The sequence below is a fragment of the Homarus americanus genome, unplaced genomic scaffold (genome assembly GCF_018991925.1).
Source record: "Homarus americanus isolate GMGI-L3 unplaced genomic scaffold, GMGI_Hamer_2.0 scaffold39155, whole genome shotgun sequence".
NCBI lineage: Eukaryota > Metazoa > Arthropoda > Malacostraca > Decapoda > Nephropidae > Homarus > Homarus americanus.
In genome coordinates this window covers 14403956-14419253 of record NW_024737042.1, presented here as the reverse complement: position 1 = coordinate 14419253, position 15298 = coordinate 14403956, and the positions used below count along the sequence as shown (strand labels likewise).

The 15298-nt window shown below is 43.9% G+C and overlaps 1 protein-coding gene across 1 annotated transcript; it reads left to right on the top strand.

Annotated features, from left to right (window-relative positions):
• The first annotated feature begins 7586 nt into the window (after positions 1–7586).
• On the top strand, positions 7587–8123 carry LOC121872526 (golgin subfamily A member 6-like protein 6). Its single transcript, XM_042375309.1, has one exon. It carries the CDS (start codon positions 7587–7589, stop codon positions 8121–8123), a length of 537 nt encoding a protein of 178 aa, XP_042231243.1.
• Positions 8124–15298: the final 7175 nt, after the last annotated feature.

The window sequence follows — 15298 nt, the reverse complement described above, 5'->3', positions numbered from 1 at the left end:
AAGTGTAGACGGTAATGCAGGCGGATGATTATGTATGAAGTTTACCTGTGGATACTTTATACATTATGTTACCTGTGATGGTCGTGTGGTTGGGGAAAATTATGGTAATTATCAGGTTTTTCTCTTTCTTCAGTTTAGTGTTGTTGTGACGAAGGTTTCCTAGAACAGGTATCCGGACTCACCCACATCCCACCCTCCTCCTCCTATACCCTACCCCACCCCACCCCACCCAATTTACCGCACTTACCCATCACACCTCCTGAGACCTCCACATTGTTCAGTAGTGTGTGTGTGTGTGTGAGTGTAATAATAATAATAATAATAATAATAATAATAATAATAATAATAATAATTAACGGTTTATTGAAGAAGTTCTGCAGCCCGAAGGCTGAAAATATACATTGGACAAAATTACTTATTACATACAAAGACATGGTGTGGTGGGTCGTTTAACAAAAGCTTTCATTACTGAAAGAAGAAGGAACATGAATTGACCATGCAGATTATTATAGTTTACAGTTGATGCCCGGGCTGGTCATGGAGACACCAGGTGGTGTGGTGTTCACGTGGTGTAGTAACTCATCCTCGAGTGTTGATATGAAGGACCTCACGTGGTCATGGAGACATCGGGTGGTGTGATGTTCACGTGGTGTAGTAACTCGTCCTCGGGAAGGAACTGGTTCACAAATAGGGTGGTGGACGAGTGGAACAAGCTTAGCAACTTTGTAGTAAGTGCTGGAACGGTGGAAAGTTTTAAAAGGAGGCTAGATAGATTAATGGATGATAGAGAGTAGTAGTAACTCTCGACAGGAGCTACCATGCAAAGGCCAACCGGCCTATTGCAGACTCCTTATTTTCTTATGTTCTTATATGAAGGACCTCACGTGGTCATGGGGACACCGGGTGGTGTGGTGTTCACGTGGTGCAGTAACTCGTCGTCGGGTGTTGATATGAAGGACCTCACGTGGTCAAGGGGATACCGTGTGGTGTGGTGTTCACGTGGTGCAGTAGCTCGTCCTCGGGTGTTGATATGAAGGACCTCACGTGGTCATGGAGACACCGGGTGGTGTCACAATACCTCACTCTGCTTGGTGGTGTTGTGTTATCTCGTAGTCAGGTGCATAGCCGGCCCTCTGTGTTCCCAGGGTGGACAGATAACACCGTCTGGTCAGAGGATGGTTCCCAGGGGTGCTTATCTCACTGGTGGGGTCACTGCTCTCACTGGTACTGTTTAGTGCCGAATTCACTGGCTTAAACACTGTTCATCACTGTTCAACACTGATCCCACTTCTTTCCAAAACGAAATTGTCACTTTTGATTATCTTGATATCCCGGTGGTGAGGATGGGTCGGGGAGAGGGACTTGGGGAATGGGCTGACATGGTCAGGGGGTCTGCTCAGCAGGAGCAGTGCCTGAATAGGTCTTGACCCTACGGTGGTCAAGGTTGTGTGTGTGTGATCTCTGGGTATGTTATATATTTTATTAATACAAAAATTATATATTTTGTTGTTTTCATTTAGTTATGTTCATGTTATAGTCACTCTGGCCTGTGCTGTTGTTGTATGATTTATTTTTTGAGTATCATATATGAATATTTGGTCATTGCACACACACACACACACACACACACACACACACACACCACACACCACACACACACACACACACACACACACACACACACACACACACACACACACACACACACACACATCAAAGACATGAATAGGACTAAATTTGACAATGTAATAAAACTCATATTGTTGTTATTCTTGATGTTGTTGGTCGAATTGATGTTGTTGGTGTTGTTGTATAACCACTAACTACGCCATCATAACAGGTGCAGGGGCGTGTAGCACCTGGCGGGAGCTTGTTCTCAGTTACTGGACTCCACTCCAACACCTCTGAGTTACCAAGTTCTAGGTCAGGTGCAGTAACCAGTAGTACCTCAGTTGGTGGCTACCCGGCAACGCTCTCTTTGTCTCCCTCACATATTATCGTCACAGTCAAATCTCTCGGTGAGGCTAAACGAAAATCTGGAGTTTTATGACATTTCTCTCTCCATCAGTTTATTCCATCGTCTCTTATACAAAAAACGTAAATACTTTAAACGAACGAAAATATACAGTCATGCCTCCATATAAGGGATTAATCTCCAATATTGTCCGTTAGTTAGAGGTTTCACATCTTACGTGCCTCCATATAACGGGTTATTATTTGCTATATAGTCCGTTAACTGTCCTCGATATAACGGACTGCCCTCTCCAACATAGTCCGTTATATAGAGGTTTTATTGTATCATCAATTTTTATATATCGTATAGTGTGTTACTCCTATATCAACACCTGTAGCAGTGTGTTACTCCTATATCAACACCTGTAGTAGTGTGTTGTTCCTATATCAACACCTGTAGCAGTGTGTTACTCCTATATCAACACCGTAGCAGTGGTTCTATATCAACACCTGTAGCAGGTGTTGTTCCTATATCAACACCTGTAGCAGTGTGTTACTCCTATATCAACACCCAGTAGTGTGTTGTTCCAATATCAGCACCTGTAGCAGTGTGTTACTCCTATATCAACACCTGTAGCAGTGTGTTACTCCTATATCAACACCTGTAGCAGTGTGTTACCCTATATCAACACCTGTAGTAGTGTTGTTCCTATATCAGCACCTGTAGCAGTGTGTTACTTCTATATCAACACCTGTAGCAGTGTGTTGTTCCTATATCAACACCTGTAGCAGTGTGTTACTCCTATATCAACACCTGTAGTAGTGTGTTGTTCCTATATCACACCTGTAGTAGTGTGTTGTTCCTATATCAGCACCTGTAGCAGTGTGTTACTCCTATATCAACACCTGTAGCAGTGTGTTACTCCTATATCAACACCTGTAGCAGTGTTACTCCTATATCAACACCTGTAGCAGTGTGTTACCCTATATCAACACCTGTAGCAGTGTGTTACTCCTATATCAACACCTGTAGCAGTGTGTTGTCCTATATCAACACCTGTAGCAGTGTGTTACTCCTATATCAACACCTGTAGCAGTGTGTTGTTCCTATATCAACACCTGTAGCAGTGTGTTACTCTATATCAACACCTGGCAGTGTGTTGTTCCTATATCAACACCTGTAGCAGTGTGTTGTTCCTATATCAACACTTGTGTTTTTGTTTATATCAACACTGTGCAGTGTTGTTCCTATATCAACACCTGTAGTAGTGTGTTGTTCCTATATCAACACTGTGAATTATTGTTGTTCCTATATCAACACCTGTAGCAGTGTGTTGTTCCTATGTCAACACCTGTAGCAGTGTGTTACTCCTATATCAACACCTGTAGCTGTTATCTCAACACCTGTAGCAGCGTGTTACTCTTATATCACCTGTAGCAGTGTGTTACTCCTATATCGACACCTGTAGCAGTGTGTTACTCCTATATCAGCACCTGTAGCAGTGTGTTGTTCCTATATTAACACCTGTAGCAGTGAGATGTTCTATATCAACACCTGTGCAGTGAGATGTTCCTATATCAACACCTGTAGCAGTGTGTTGCTCCTATATCAACACCTGTAGTAGTGTGTTGCTCTATATCAACATGGCGGTGTGTCCTATATCAACACCTGTAGCAGTGAGATGTTCCTATATCAACACCTGTAGCAGTGTGTTGCTCCTATATCAACACCTGTAGCAGTGTGTTGTTCTATATCAACACCTACAGTGTTGCTCCTATATCAACACCTGTAGCAGTGTGTTGCTCCTATAACACCTGTAGTAGTGTGTTGCTCCTATATGTGGTGCTCAACACCTGTAGCAGTGAGATGTTCCTATATCAACACCTGTAGCAGTGTGTTGCTCCTAGCAGTGTGTTGTTTCAACACCTGTGTGCAGTGTGTTGCTCCTATATCAACACCTGTTGTGGATGTTCCTATATCCTGTAGCAGTGAGATGTTCCTATATCAACACCTGTAGCAGTGAGATGTTCTATATCAACATCTGTAGCAGTGAGATGTTCCTATATCAACACCTGTAGCAGTGAGATGTTCCTATATCAACACCTGGCAGTGTGTTGTTCCTATATCAACACCTGTGCAGTGTGTTGCCCCTATCAACACCTGTAGCAGTGAATGTTCCTATATCAAACAGCAGTGAGATGTTTCCTATATCAACACCTGTAGCAGTGGATGTTCCAATATCAACACCTGTAGCAGTGTGTTTGCTCCTATATCAACACCTGTAGCAGTGTGTTGCTCTATATCAACACCTGTAGCAGTGTGTTGCTCAACACCTGTAGCAGTGTGTTGTTCCAATATCAACACCTGTAGCAGTGTATTTGCTCTATCAACATAGCAGTGTGTTGCTCCTATATCAACACCTGTATTTGCTCCTATATCAACACCTGTAGCAGTGTGTTCCTATATCAACACCTGTAGCAGTGTGTTGCTCCTATATCAACACCTGTAGCAGTGTGTTGCTCCTATATCAACACCTGTAGCAGTGTGTTGTTCCCATATGAAGCAGTGAAAGTTTTGCTCTTGACTTCTCACACCTTATACACAACTTTGCTCAGGTTAGTTAATGAAAAAACTTAAGTCAAGGTAAGTTTAAGATGTTTTAATTTAATTTAATTTTTTTTTTTTATTTTGCAGCATAGTGGAAAATTGTATCCCTTGTGATGGTAAATATGCAGTTACTAATACAGTTACAGGTATATGCCAAGTTAGAGACACTTAAAACTACAAATACAAGGACCTGTACTTATACAAGGTTAGAATCAGATATTGTACAAGTTCAAAAGGTTCAGGTACAATTCCAAGCAGATACAGAAATTACATATTGTACATACAGTTGTCTAGATCATTATGCCCAGAAAGCTTTTAAATATCACAAAATATACATTAACCTAATTAGTTCTAAATATCCCAGAATATCTCCTACCCCCATCATTGAATGTATAAACCCGGCGTCATGGCGATTCAGGTGAGGTGAGTCCAGGTTAAGATGATGACCTCATGTGTAGGTGATGGGTCGTGAAGGGTGGCGGTCATAAAGCGTCATCCATACCGCGGTAAAAACCTGACCTGGGATGACCTGGGTTGCAACAGACGCCATAAAACAGTCATAAAGCATTTGTTCCGCCATTACTGTGTGAGTGTGGCGGTAATATTATCAGATAAACAAAGAATTGAGACTCATTAACCTACGAGATGAGAGAGGTCAAAGGTCATAATGGAGGGAGGGAGAGGGGCCGAGGACCTGTATGTAACCTGTCTTATTGTCTAACTTAACTGATTATGTTGACAAAATAAATATACATACATACATACATACATACATACATACATACATACATTTCTACTTCCCGCGTCTATGATAATTTAGTCCTTGTGTTTCCGCCTGACAGAAGAGTAATTTACGTGATGTTTAGTCTAGGTAAACCACAAGCCTTCGTTGTGCATCAACTTACAAACACAACACAACTTATAAAATACAACACAACACAACACACAACACAACACAACGCAACACAACTTATAAAATACAACACAACGCAACTTAAAAAACACAACACAACACAACACAACACAACCAATTCATGCTGAGTCAGTCTATGTCGCGGCAGCAGTTTCTATAAATATATTGGGTGAGCGAGTGAGTCAAGTCTCCCCACCTGAGGAGTTAAGGGGCTCAGACAAGGCTATAGAGGGATGTTATCAGTTAGGAAGAGTGCTGATGTAGTTGTGGTTATCTTAATATATTTGACCATATTCGCCTCACTATGCTCGCCTCACTGTATTCGCCTCACTCATTGTATACTTGATTCACACTGTATTTGATTCACTCTATACTCGCCTCACTCTATACACTCCCTTCTCATTACACTCGCCTCACTGCACTCGCCTCACTGCACTCGCCTCACTACACTCGCCTCACTTCACTCGCCTCACTATAACACCAACGAGAGACAAATTACGAGATATTTAAAAAATAATAATAGTAATAAAAAAAATAGTAATAATAAAAAAAAGATGAATGTGAGATTATTTACCTGCCTGGAACAAAGAAGTTAATTAAGACTATTCATGAAGTGTGCATGAGAGGTGAGAGGGCCCTTATTTTAATAGAAATGAAATAGGTATGCAAATTGACCCATGGTTTCGTCATCAGATAAGGGAGTAGTACTTGCTTCACTCTATTCGCTTCATTGTATAGTTGCTTCATTCTATACCTGCCTCAACTCCACTCGCTTCAAAATACACTTGCCTAAGTACACTCGCCACACTATACTCACCTCACTCTACACTCGCCTCACACTACTCTCGCCTCAACTCCAATCGCCTCATTATACTCGCCTCACACTGCACGCGCCTCAATACACTCGCCTCAGTATACTTGCTTACATACAAGAAAGATTCCTAACTAGTTAACTGTGGCCTGAAAAGAGCATGACAGCGGGAATGCTGAAAATATCTAGCTACATAATTGGGGAATGGGTCACTTGAGTTGCAAATGATATACAAGTAACATAAGTGATACAAATATGATATATAATAACTAGGTGGGGAGAACTCAAACTACAGGGCATTTCAACATAGCAACAGTGTAAAGTAAGATTGACTGGGAGTGAATACACTGGTTGATTACAAGTTATTGATAATTTTTAATGGCTGTTCTTATAGTGATCAGTTCGTGCACGTATGGGCTGGATGCAGTTGTGGTGTCGAACAGCAATTGTGAGGATCTCAGGTGTTAGTAGGAGCCGGTGTCGAGGATGGTGCAGAAGCTTCTCACCAAATTGCAGATGAGGTTGTGGTGATGGTCAGTAGAGTCAGGAGGGTCAGTGTGTTGAGTGCTTCTTGATATGTGGAGTAGGAAGGAGAATAATCTTGCATGTGTGTGTGTGTGTGTGTGTGTGTGTGTGTGTGTGTGTGTGTGTGTGTGTGTGTGTGTGTGTGTGTTTATAGCAAATGGAGAGAGAGTGAGAGGAGGCTAAATGAAGGATGAGGGAGGGACATATGGAGAGAAAGGAAAGAAAGAGAAAGATAGAGCAGAGAGGAACAGGAAGGGAGGGGAAGGAAGATAGGTGAGGGACAGAGAGAGAGAGGGTGGGGGTGAGAGAGACGAGGGAAGGAGGGAAGGAGAAAAAGGCAAGGTATGGAGACACAGGAGAACATGTGGAGAGACATGGAGGACAAGGTATGGAGACACATGGAGGACAAGGATGGAGACACATGGAGGACAAGGTATGGAGACACATGGAGGACAAGGTATGGAACACATGGAGACAAGGTATGGAGACACATGGAGGACAGGTATGGAGACACATGGAGAACAAGGTATGGAGAGACATGGAGGACAAGGTATGGAGACACATGGAGGACAAGGTATGGAGACATGGAGAACAAGGTATGGAGACACATGGAGGACAAGGTATGGAGACACATGGAGGACAAGGTGTGGAGACACATGGAGGACAAGGTGTGGAGACACATGGAGGACAAGGTATGAAGACACATGGAGGGACAAGGTATGGAGACACATGGAGGACAAGGTGTGGAGACATAGGAGGACAAGGTATGGAGACACATGGAGGACAAGGTATGGAACACGGAGGACAAGGTATGGAGACACATGGAGGACAAGTTATGGAGACACATGGAGGACAAGTTATGGAGACACATGGAGATGGTATGGAGATACATGGAGGACAAGGTATGGGAACACATGGAGGACAAGGTATGGGGACACATGGAGGGACAAAGGTATGGAGATACATGGAGAACAAGGTATAGAGACACATGGAGGACAAGGTATGGAGACACATGGAGGGACAAGGTATGGAGACACATGAGAACAAGGTATAGAGAGCATGGAGGACAAGGTATGAGACACATGGAGGGACAAGGTTATGGAGGCATGGAGGACAAGGTATGGAGACACATGGAGGACAAGGTATGGAACCATGGGCAGTGCAAGAGACACATGGAGGACAAGGTTGAGACACATGGAGGGTTGGAACACATGGAGAACAAGGTATGGAGACACATGGAGGACAAGGTATGGAGACACATGGAGGGAAGGTGGGAGACAAGGAGCATGGAGGACAAGGTATGGAGATACTGAGCAATGAGCACATGGGGACAAGGTATGGGAGACACATGGAGGACAGTATGGAACACATGGAGAACAAGGTATAAGACACATGGAGGGACAAGGTATAGAGAGACACATGGAGGACAAGGTATGGAGACACATGGAGGACAAGGTATGGAGACACATGGAGGACAAGGTATGGAGGAACACATGGAGGACAAGGTATGGAGACACATGGAGGGCGGAAGTATGGAGACACATGGGGGACAAGGTATGGAGACACATGGAGGACAAGGTATGGAGACACATGGAACAAGTATAGAGACACATGGAGGACAAGTGTGGAGACAATGGAGAAGGATGGAGACACATGGAGGACAGGTATGGAGACACATGGAGGACAAGGTATGGAGACACATGGAGGACAAGGTATGGAGACACATGGAGACAAGGTTGGGAGACACATGGAGACAAGGTATGGAGACACATGGAGGACAGGTATGGAGACACATGGAGGACAAGGTATGGAGACACATGGAGGACAAGGTATGGAGACACATGGAGGACAGGAGACACATGGAGAACAAGGTATGGAGACACATGGAGGACAGGTGCAGAGACACATGGAGGACAGGTATGGGGACACATGAGAACAAGGTATGGGACACATGGAGAGATGGTGTGGAACACATGGAGGACAAGGTATGGAGACACATGGAGGACAAGGTATGGAGACACATGGAGGACAAGGTATGGAGACACATGGAGGACAAGGTATGGAGACACATGGAGGACAAGGTATGGAGACACATGGAGGACAAGGTATGGAGACACATGGAGGACAAGGTATGGAGACACATGGAGGACAAGGTATGGAGACACATGGAGGACAAGGTATGGAGACACATGGAGGACAAGGTATGGAGACACATGGAGGACAAGGTATGGAACACATGGGGACAAGGTGTGGAGACACATGGGACAAGGTATGGAGACACATGGAGGACAAGGTATGGGACACATGGAGGACAAGGTATGGAGACACATGGAGGACAAGGTATGGGAGACACATGGAGGACAAGGTATGGAGACACATGGAGGACAAGGTATGGAACACATGGAGGACAAGGTATGGAGACACATGGAGGACAGGTGGGAGACACATGGAGGAAAAGGTATGGAGACACATGGAGAACAAGGTATGGAGACACATGAGGACAAGGTATGGAGACACATGGAGGGACAAGGTATGGAGACACTGGAGGACAAGGGTGGAGACACATGGAGGACAAGGTATGGAGACACATGGAGAACAGGTATGGAACACATGGGGACAAGGTATGGAGACACATGGAGGACAAGGTATGGAGACACATGGAGAACAAGGTATGGAGCACATGGAAGACAAGGTATGGGACACATGGAGGACAAGGTAGGAGACACATGGAGGACAAGGTATGGAGACACATGGAGGGACAGGTGTGGAGACACATGGGACAAGGTATGGAGACACATGGAGGACAAGGTGTGTTGGAGACAGTGACAATGGAGGACAGGTATGGAGACACATGGAGGACAAGGTATGGAGACACATGGAGGACAAGGTATGGAGACACATGGAGGACAAGGTATGGAGACACATGGAGGACAAGGTATGGAGACACATGGAGGACAAGGTTGGGGACACATGGAGGACAAGGTAAGCACATGGAGGGACAGGTGTGGAACACATGGGGACAAGGTATGGAGACACATGGAGGACAAGGTATGGAGACACATGGAGGACAAGGTATGGAGACACATGGGGACAAGTATGGAACACATGGAGGACAGTATGGAGACACATGGAGGACAAAGGTATGGAGACACATGGGACAAGGTATGGAGACACATGGAGAACAAGGTATGGAGACACATAGAGGACAAGGATGGGACATGGAGGACAAGGTATGGAGACACATGGAGGACAAGGTATGGAACACATGGGGACAAAGTATGGAGACATGGAGGACAAGGTATGGAGACACATGGAGGACAAGGTATGGAGACACATGGAGGACAAGGTATGGAGACACATGGAGGACAAGGTATGGAGAGACATGGAGGACAAGGTATGGAGACACATGGAGGACAAGGTATGGAGACACATGGAGGACAAGGTATGGAGACACATGGAGGAGGACAGAACGGAAACTCTCTCTCTCGGCCAGATTTATGGTCACTAAGTCACCTGCCAGTGAAATTGACCTGATCACTCTTGGGCATTTGTGTGGCTAGTTCCGCCGTTGCTGCCATTATCTGACCTTTCCCTGACCTTCATTGACCTTCCCTGGCCTTTCCTGTTCTTCTATAACCTTTCTTGCCCTTCTCTGACCTTTCTTGACCTAACTTGATCTTTTTTACCCTTCCCTGATCTCTCTTGCCCTTCCTTATTCCCTCCTTGCCCTTCTCTGACCTTTCTTGCCCTTCTCTGACCTTTCTTGCCCTTTTCTGACCTTCATTGACCTTCCCTGCCCTATCCTGCCTTCCCTGACCTTGCCTGCCTTACTGTGACCTTCCCTTACCATTCCTGCTCTTTCTGACCCTTCTTACCCTTCCTTTATGTTTGACCTTCATTGAACGTCCTTGACCTTACTTGCCCTTCCCTGGCATTCCCTGACCTTTCCTGCCCATCCCTGACCCTTCTTGCCCTTCCATTACGTTCCCAGACCTTTATTGCCCTTCCTCGCCCTTGCTGATGGAAGTTTTAATGTTGTTTTGTTTTGGTATGAGTCAAGTTAATATTTCCTCGAGTGTTGTTTACCGTCGTTCACTAATTAATTTATCTTCAGGTTTTTTTTTCGTACTGTAAACAACCTCGGTAGTGATTATTGTCCACCGCCGTCCTGGGAGAAAGATTTTGGAATGTTTGCTCTACGTCCATCCGTGCGCGTGTCCGTCTGTCTGTCCATGCGTTCGTCTGTCCAGATTTGAGTTAGGGAAGAGTAGAAGTATGGATCAAGGGTTAGGTCGGATTTGAGCCAGGGAGGGAGGGAAAGAAAGAGGGAGGGAGGGAGGGAGCCAGGAGGAGAGGAGGGGGGAGTCAGGAGGAGGAGGGATGGGGAGAGCCAGGGAGAGAGGGGAGAGCCAGGGGTAGAGGAGGGAGGGAGGGAGGGAGCCAGGGATAGAAAGGAGGGAGCCAGGGAGAGAAGGAAGGGAGCCAGGGGAGAGAAGAAGGGAGGGGTAGCGAACCAAGACATCCTAAATCTTATCAGGTAGAAGGGAGGGAATATTGGGCAGGACTTGGTGGGGTAATCTGGGCTATTATCAAGGCCAAGATCAGCCAGACACGCCCCCACGTCTGGCCGCCGGCTCCTAAAATGCATATTATGAAGTTCAGACAATCAAAACTTTTCAAGTTATCCGGCAGTTCCTTGAGACGGAGGCCAGATACAAACTTGTGTATTTAGAACTCCTGGAGGCCGGACGTCAAGCCGGCTTTAACCTAGTGTAAGCTTAACTCGGCTTTCAGGCTCTTCACTGCACACCATACACCTCCTCACCGTACACTATACAGTCTTCAGGGTCCTCACTATATAATATACATGCCTCAGGCTCCTCAACATACAACATACGCTTCTCACCATATGCTGAACACCATATACTCATCACCATGCACCATATACACCCCACCATACACTATGCACCCCCTCGCCGTACACCATACACACCTCACTATACACCACTCACCTTACACCATACTGTACACATCTCGTCCTTCACCAAACACAATTATTTACACGACAAGAAAACAAAAACAACAATGAAAACAAATTCACCTGTCGTTTGAAATATTTTCTGTTAAATTAAAATTCTCGTGTCAAGGTATTCAACATCACAGGTGAGAAAACAGGTAAGTAATTAAGAGTTTTAAAGGTAAAGTTAGGAGCTGTTTTGGGTAATAAGACAAAATATTGATGACAAATTGGAGCTTCACTTTCAATATGATTTTTTTTTCTCCACCAGACAAGTTGTTTGAGCAGAATAATGGATGGTGAAAGTTTATGAAATTGGTTTTTGAAGTGCGTCAGCATACTGGGTGATGGTGATGATATAGTGAGGGGGATAGTGTAGGAGCTGTTGTATGATGGTAATGGTGGTGGTGATGATGATATAGTGATGGGGATATTGTAGGAGCTTGTAATAGCCTCTGTCTTATAGGCAGAAGTATTTATATAAATGGGTTAATTACATTAGACTTATATACTCTATCATCCCCTGTAACTTTCCACTAGCTATGAGGTGCATGTTCAGAGCACGTGTTAAGGTGTGTCCACGGGAAGTCGCGTCACTTGGTGCTGAGTTAAGGCATTGAGTAGCCGGCTCTCTGGCCACCTAATGCTGGCAGTAGTTTGATATCCTTGACTAGAGGAAGACGTTATTGAGAGCCACCGTGGATGGTTCCGTCTTCCCTCTAGGGAGGACGTCGGATATAACACCGTTCTCCTTCGACGGGTATTACAGGCACTCTTACTCAACCCCTCACCCCAACAGGACGTATTTAGAAGAGCTATTTAACATAGCCTCCCTCCTCATCTTAACACTCATAGCTACAGGGATTAAGTTACGGTGATATACACTTGGAACTGTATATAATATATTTTCTTAATAAATACAGAAAGGACAGTTGGGTTTGGCTACGATAAACCCTATATACTTTTACATGCTCCAGCCCCATTAACTCATCAAGAAGCAACAGTTAAAGGGCCAGTTCAAGTTGTTGTTTGATAGAGATGATAATGGTGGTGATGATGTAGTGAGGGGGATAGTGTAGGAGGTGTTGTATGATGGTCATGGTGGTGGTGATGATGTAGTGAGGGAGATAGTGCAGGAGCTGTTGTATGATGGTTGTAACCGCCAATGAGACGGTTAGAGGGTTTAGTGAAATTTGTGACTTTGGACTCAAACATTATAATTTGGTCAAACCTGTTGGATACAATTCCTTTTAGTATTTCACATAGATCACACATAGGCAATCACATAAATGTCTAATCTAATATATATATTTACATAACAATCATAGCTATGTAATCAGTCTAATCTTAACACTTATAATGAGTACTTAAGTTTCCATATTTTTATGTCGTCACAATGATAAATGAAGCAATGGACCCAGTCTACCTGTGTATACAATAAATACAAGTTAAATTTACGTGTTGAAAGTCTTCGGGAGAAACAGGCTAGGTGTTGGTGGTGTGATGGGGATAGCTAAAGTGAGGCTGGCGTCAAGTTGGCCACTTCAAACTCGCTGTGTCAGGCGTATTATACGCAAACAAGCTCACCTCCCACCACCCAACACCTCAACCTACTCTAGGTCTCTCATCTGCCTCCATCTCAACACTATATACTGTACACGGGCAGGCACGCCCAATAAACATGACATGAGTTACAACCTAACATAACGTTTGTTTATATGTCATCATAATTATGTACCGCTTGCGGTAACAATGGTGATGGTGGTGATGATGATGGTGGTGATAATGATGGTGGTGGTGGTGGTGATGATGATGGTGGTGGTGGTGATGGTGGTGATGATGATGGTGGATGGTGGTGGTGGTGATAATGATGATGGTGGTGGTGGTGATGATGATGGTGGTGGTGGTGATGATGATGATGGTGGTGATGTGATGGTGGTGGTGGTGATGATGATGGTGGTGATGGTGGTGATGATGGTGGTGGTGATGGTGGTGATGATGGTGGTGGTGGTGATAATGGTGCTAATGGTGATGATGATGGTGATGAACTATGATGAACCAAAATGAGTGACAACATAAACCAATAACTAACAGCAACCCCCTTACCCCACCCCACCCTCTTTATAGTGACCTAAAATTTTTGACCTCATTAATACGGTTCTTCCTATACCAGGCAAGCTTCCTATCACTACAGAACCTTTTATTGTACAGGCTTAACTACGGATAGACAAACAGGCAGACAAACAGACAGACAAACAAAGACACCATTATACTTACCCATACACTTATCACGTGAGAGGGGGAATAATAATAATAATAATAATAATAATAATAATAATAATAATAAAGGGCGTGGCTGAGGATTATACCTGTACTCTGTTTATTTATTAATTTTACCCTTAAACTAAATAATGGAGAAACTTGTCTCATTAAGGTAGAGTTCTCTTCAGTAATCTCAACGCTACTTCCAATGTTAATTTCGTGTTTAATTTCCCAGTTACGAAGGAAAAATGAACCTACGTGTCTTTTTGATTCCTGAAACGTAATCTTCCTTACTCATCACAATCTCCGGAGTATTCTCATGTATAAAGAGAGAAAAAAATACTGAACTTCCAGATTTACTTGTGATTAAGAACACAATGACACAATGAGATAAAAAAAAGATGTGTTGAAGTTAATGTGATGAAGATGTAGCCATTATCCTCTTGTGAAGTCATATAGGATCAAACAGCGGGAGTCTTAAGTCTTCTTGGCTCAAACAGCAGGAGTCTTAAGTCTTCTTGGCTCAAACAACAGGAGTCTAAAGTCTTGGCAATAGTGGGTGGCATCAAAGTCACCCCCTCACGACTCCCTGGACTGAGGCACTATGAGAGGCACAATGTCTCTCCTTACAAGATAATGTCCTTTAAACTCTCGCAGAACCAAACAAACTCGAAATATTCTTCTTGGAAAAACGGAGTCACACACACATATCTTAAGAGTCTTGTTGTTGCTGCTAATGTGACAAATGCTTATAATGGTTCTACGTAATGGGTTAATGGTTCTTCGTAATGGGTTGATGGTTCTTCGTAATGGGTTAATGGTTCTTGGCTTGATGGGTTAATGGTTCTTGGCAATGGGTTAATGGTTCTTGGCAATGGGTTAATGGTTCTTGGTAATGGGTTAATGGCTCTTGGTAATGGGTTAATGTGTAATGAGAGGAATTCGGGGTAGGAAGATAAAGTACAGCAAGAATTATTATTTGTAGTAAGATTGTAAAGTGAAGAAGATTGGTAGTGTGGCTGATAAGTTATTTAACTGTATTTTATTCTTAGGGGGAATTTTCTAAACACTAATTCTAATTACAGATTTTTATTAGTTAACTTAATGGCATGGACACATTAATATATTGACGATACTCGACAATGACTCTCGGACACAAACATGAAATGGATACTCTTCTCACCTTAAGTAACTCACCCTATGGATCGC

Bases quoted from the DNA above. Each gene is read 5' to 3' on its own strand.
- LOC121872526 (XM_042375309.1), top strand. From the start codon at position 7,587: ATGGAGGACAAGGTATGGAACACGGAGGACAAGGTATGGAGACACATG.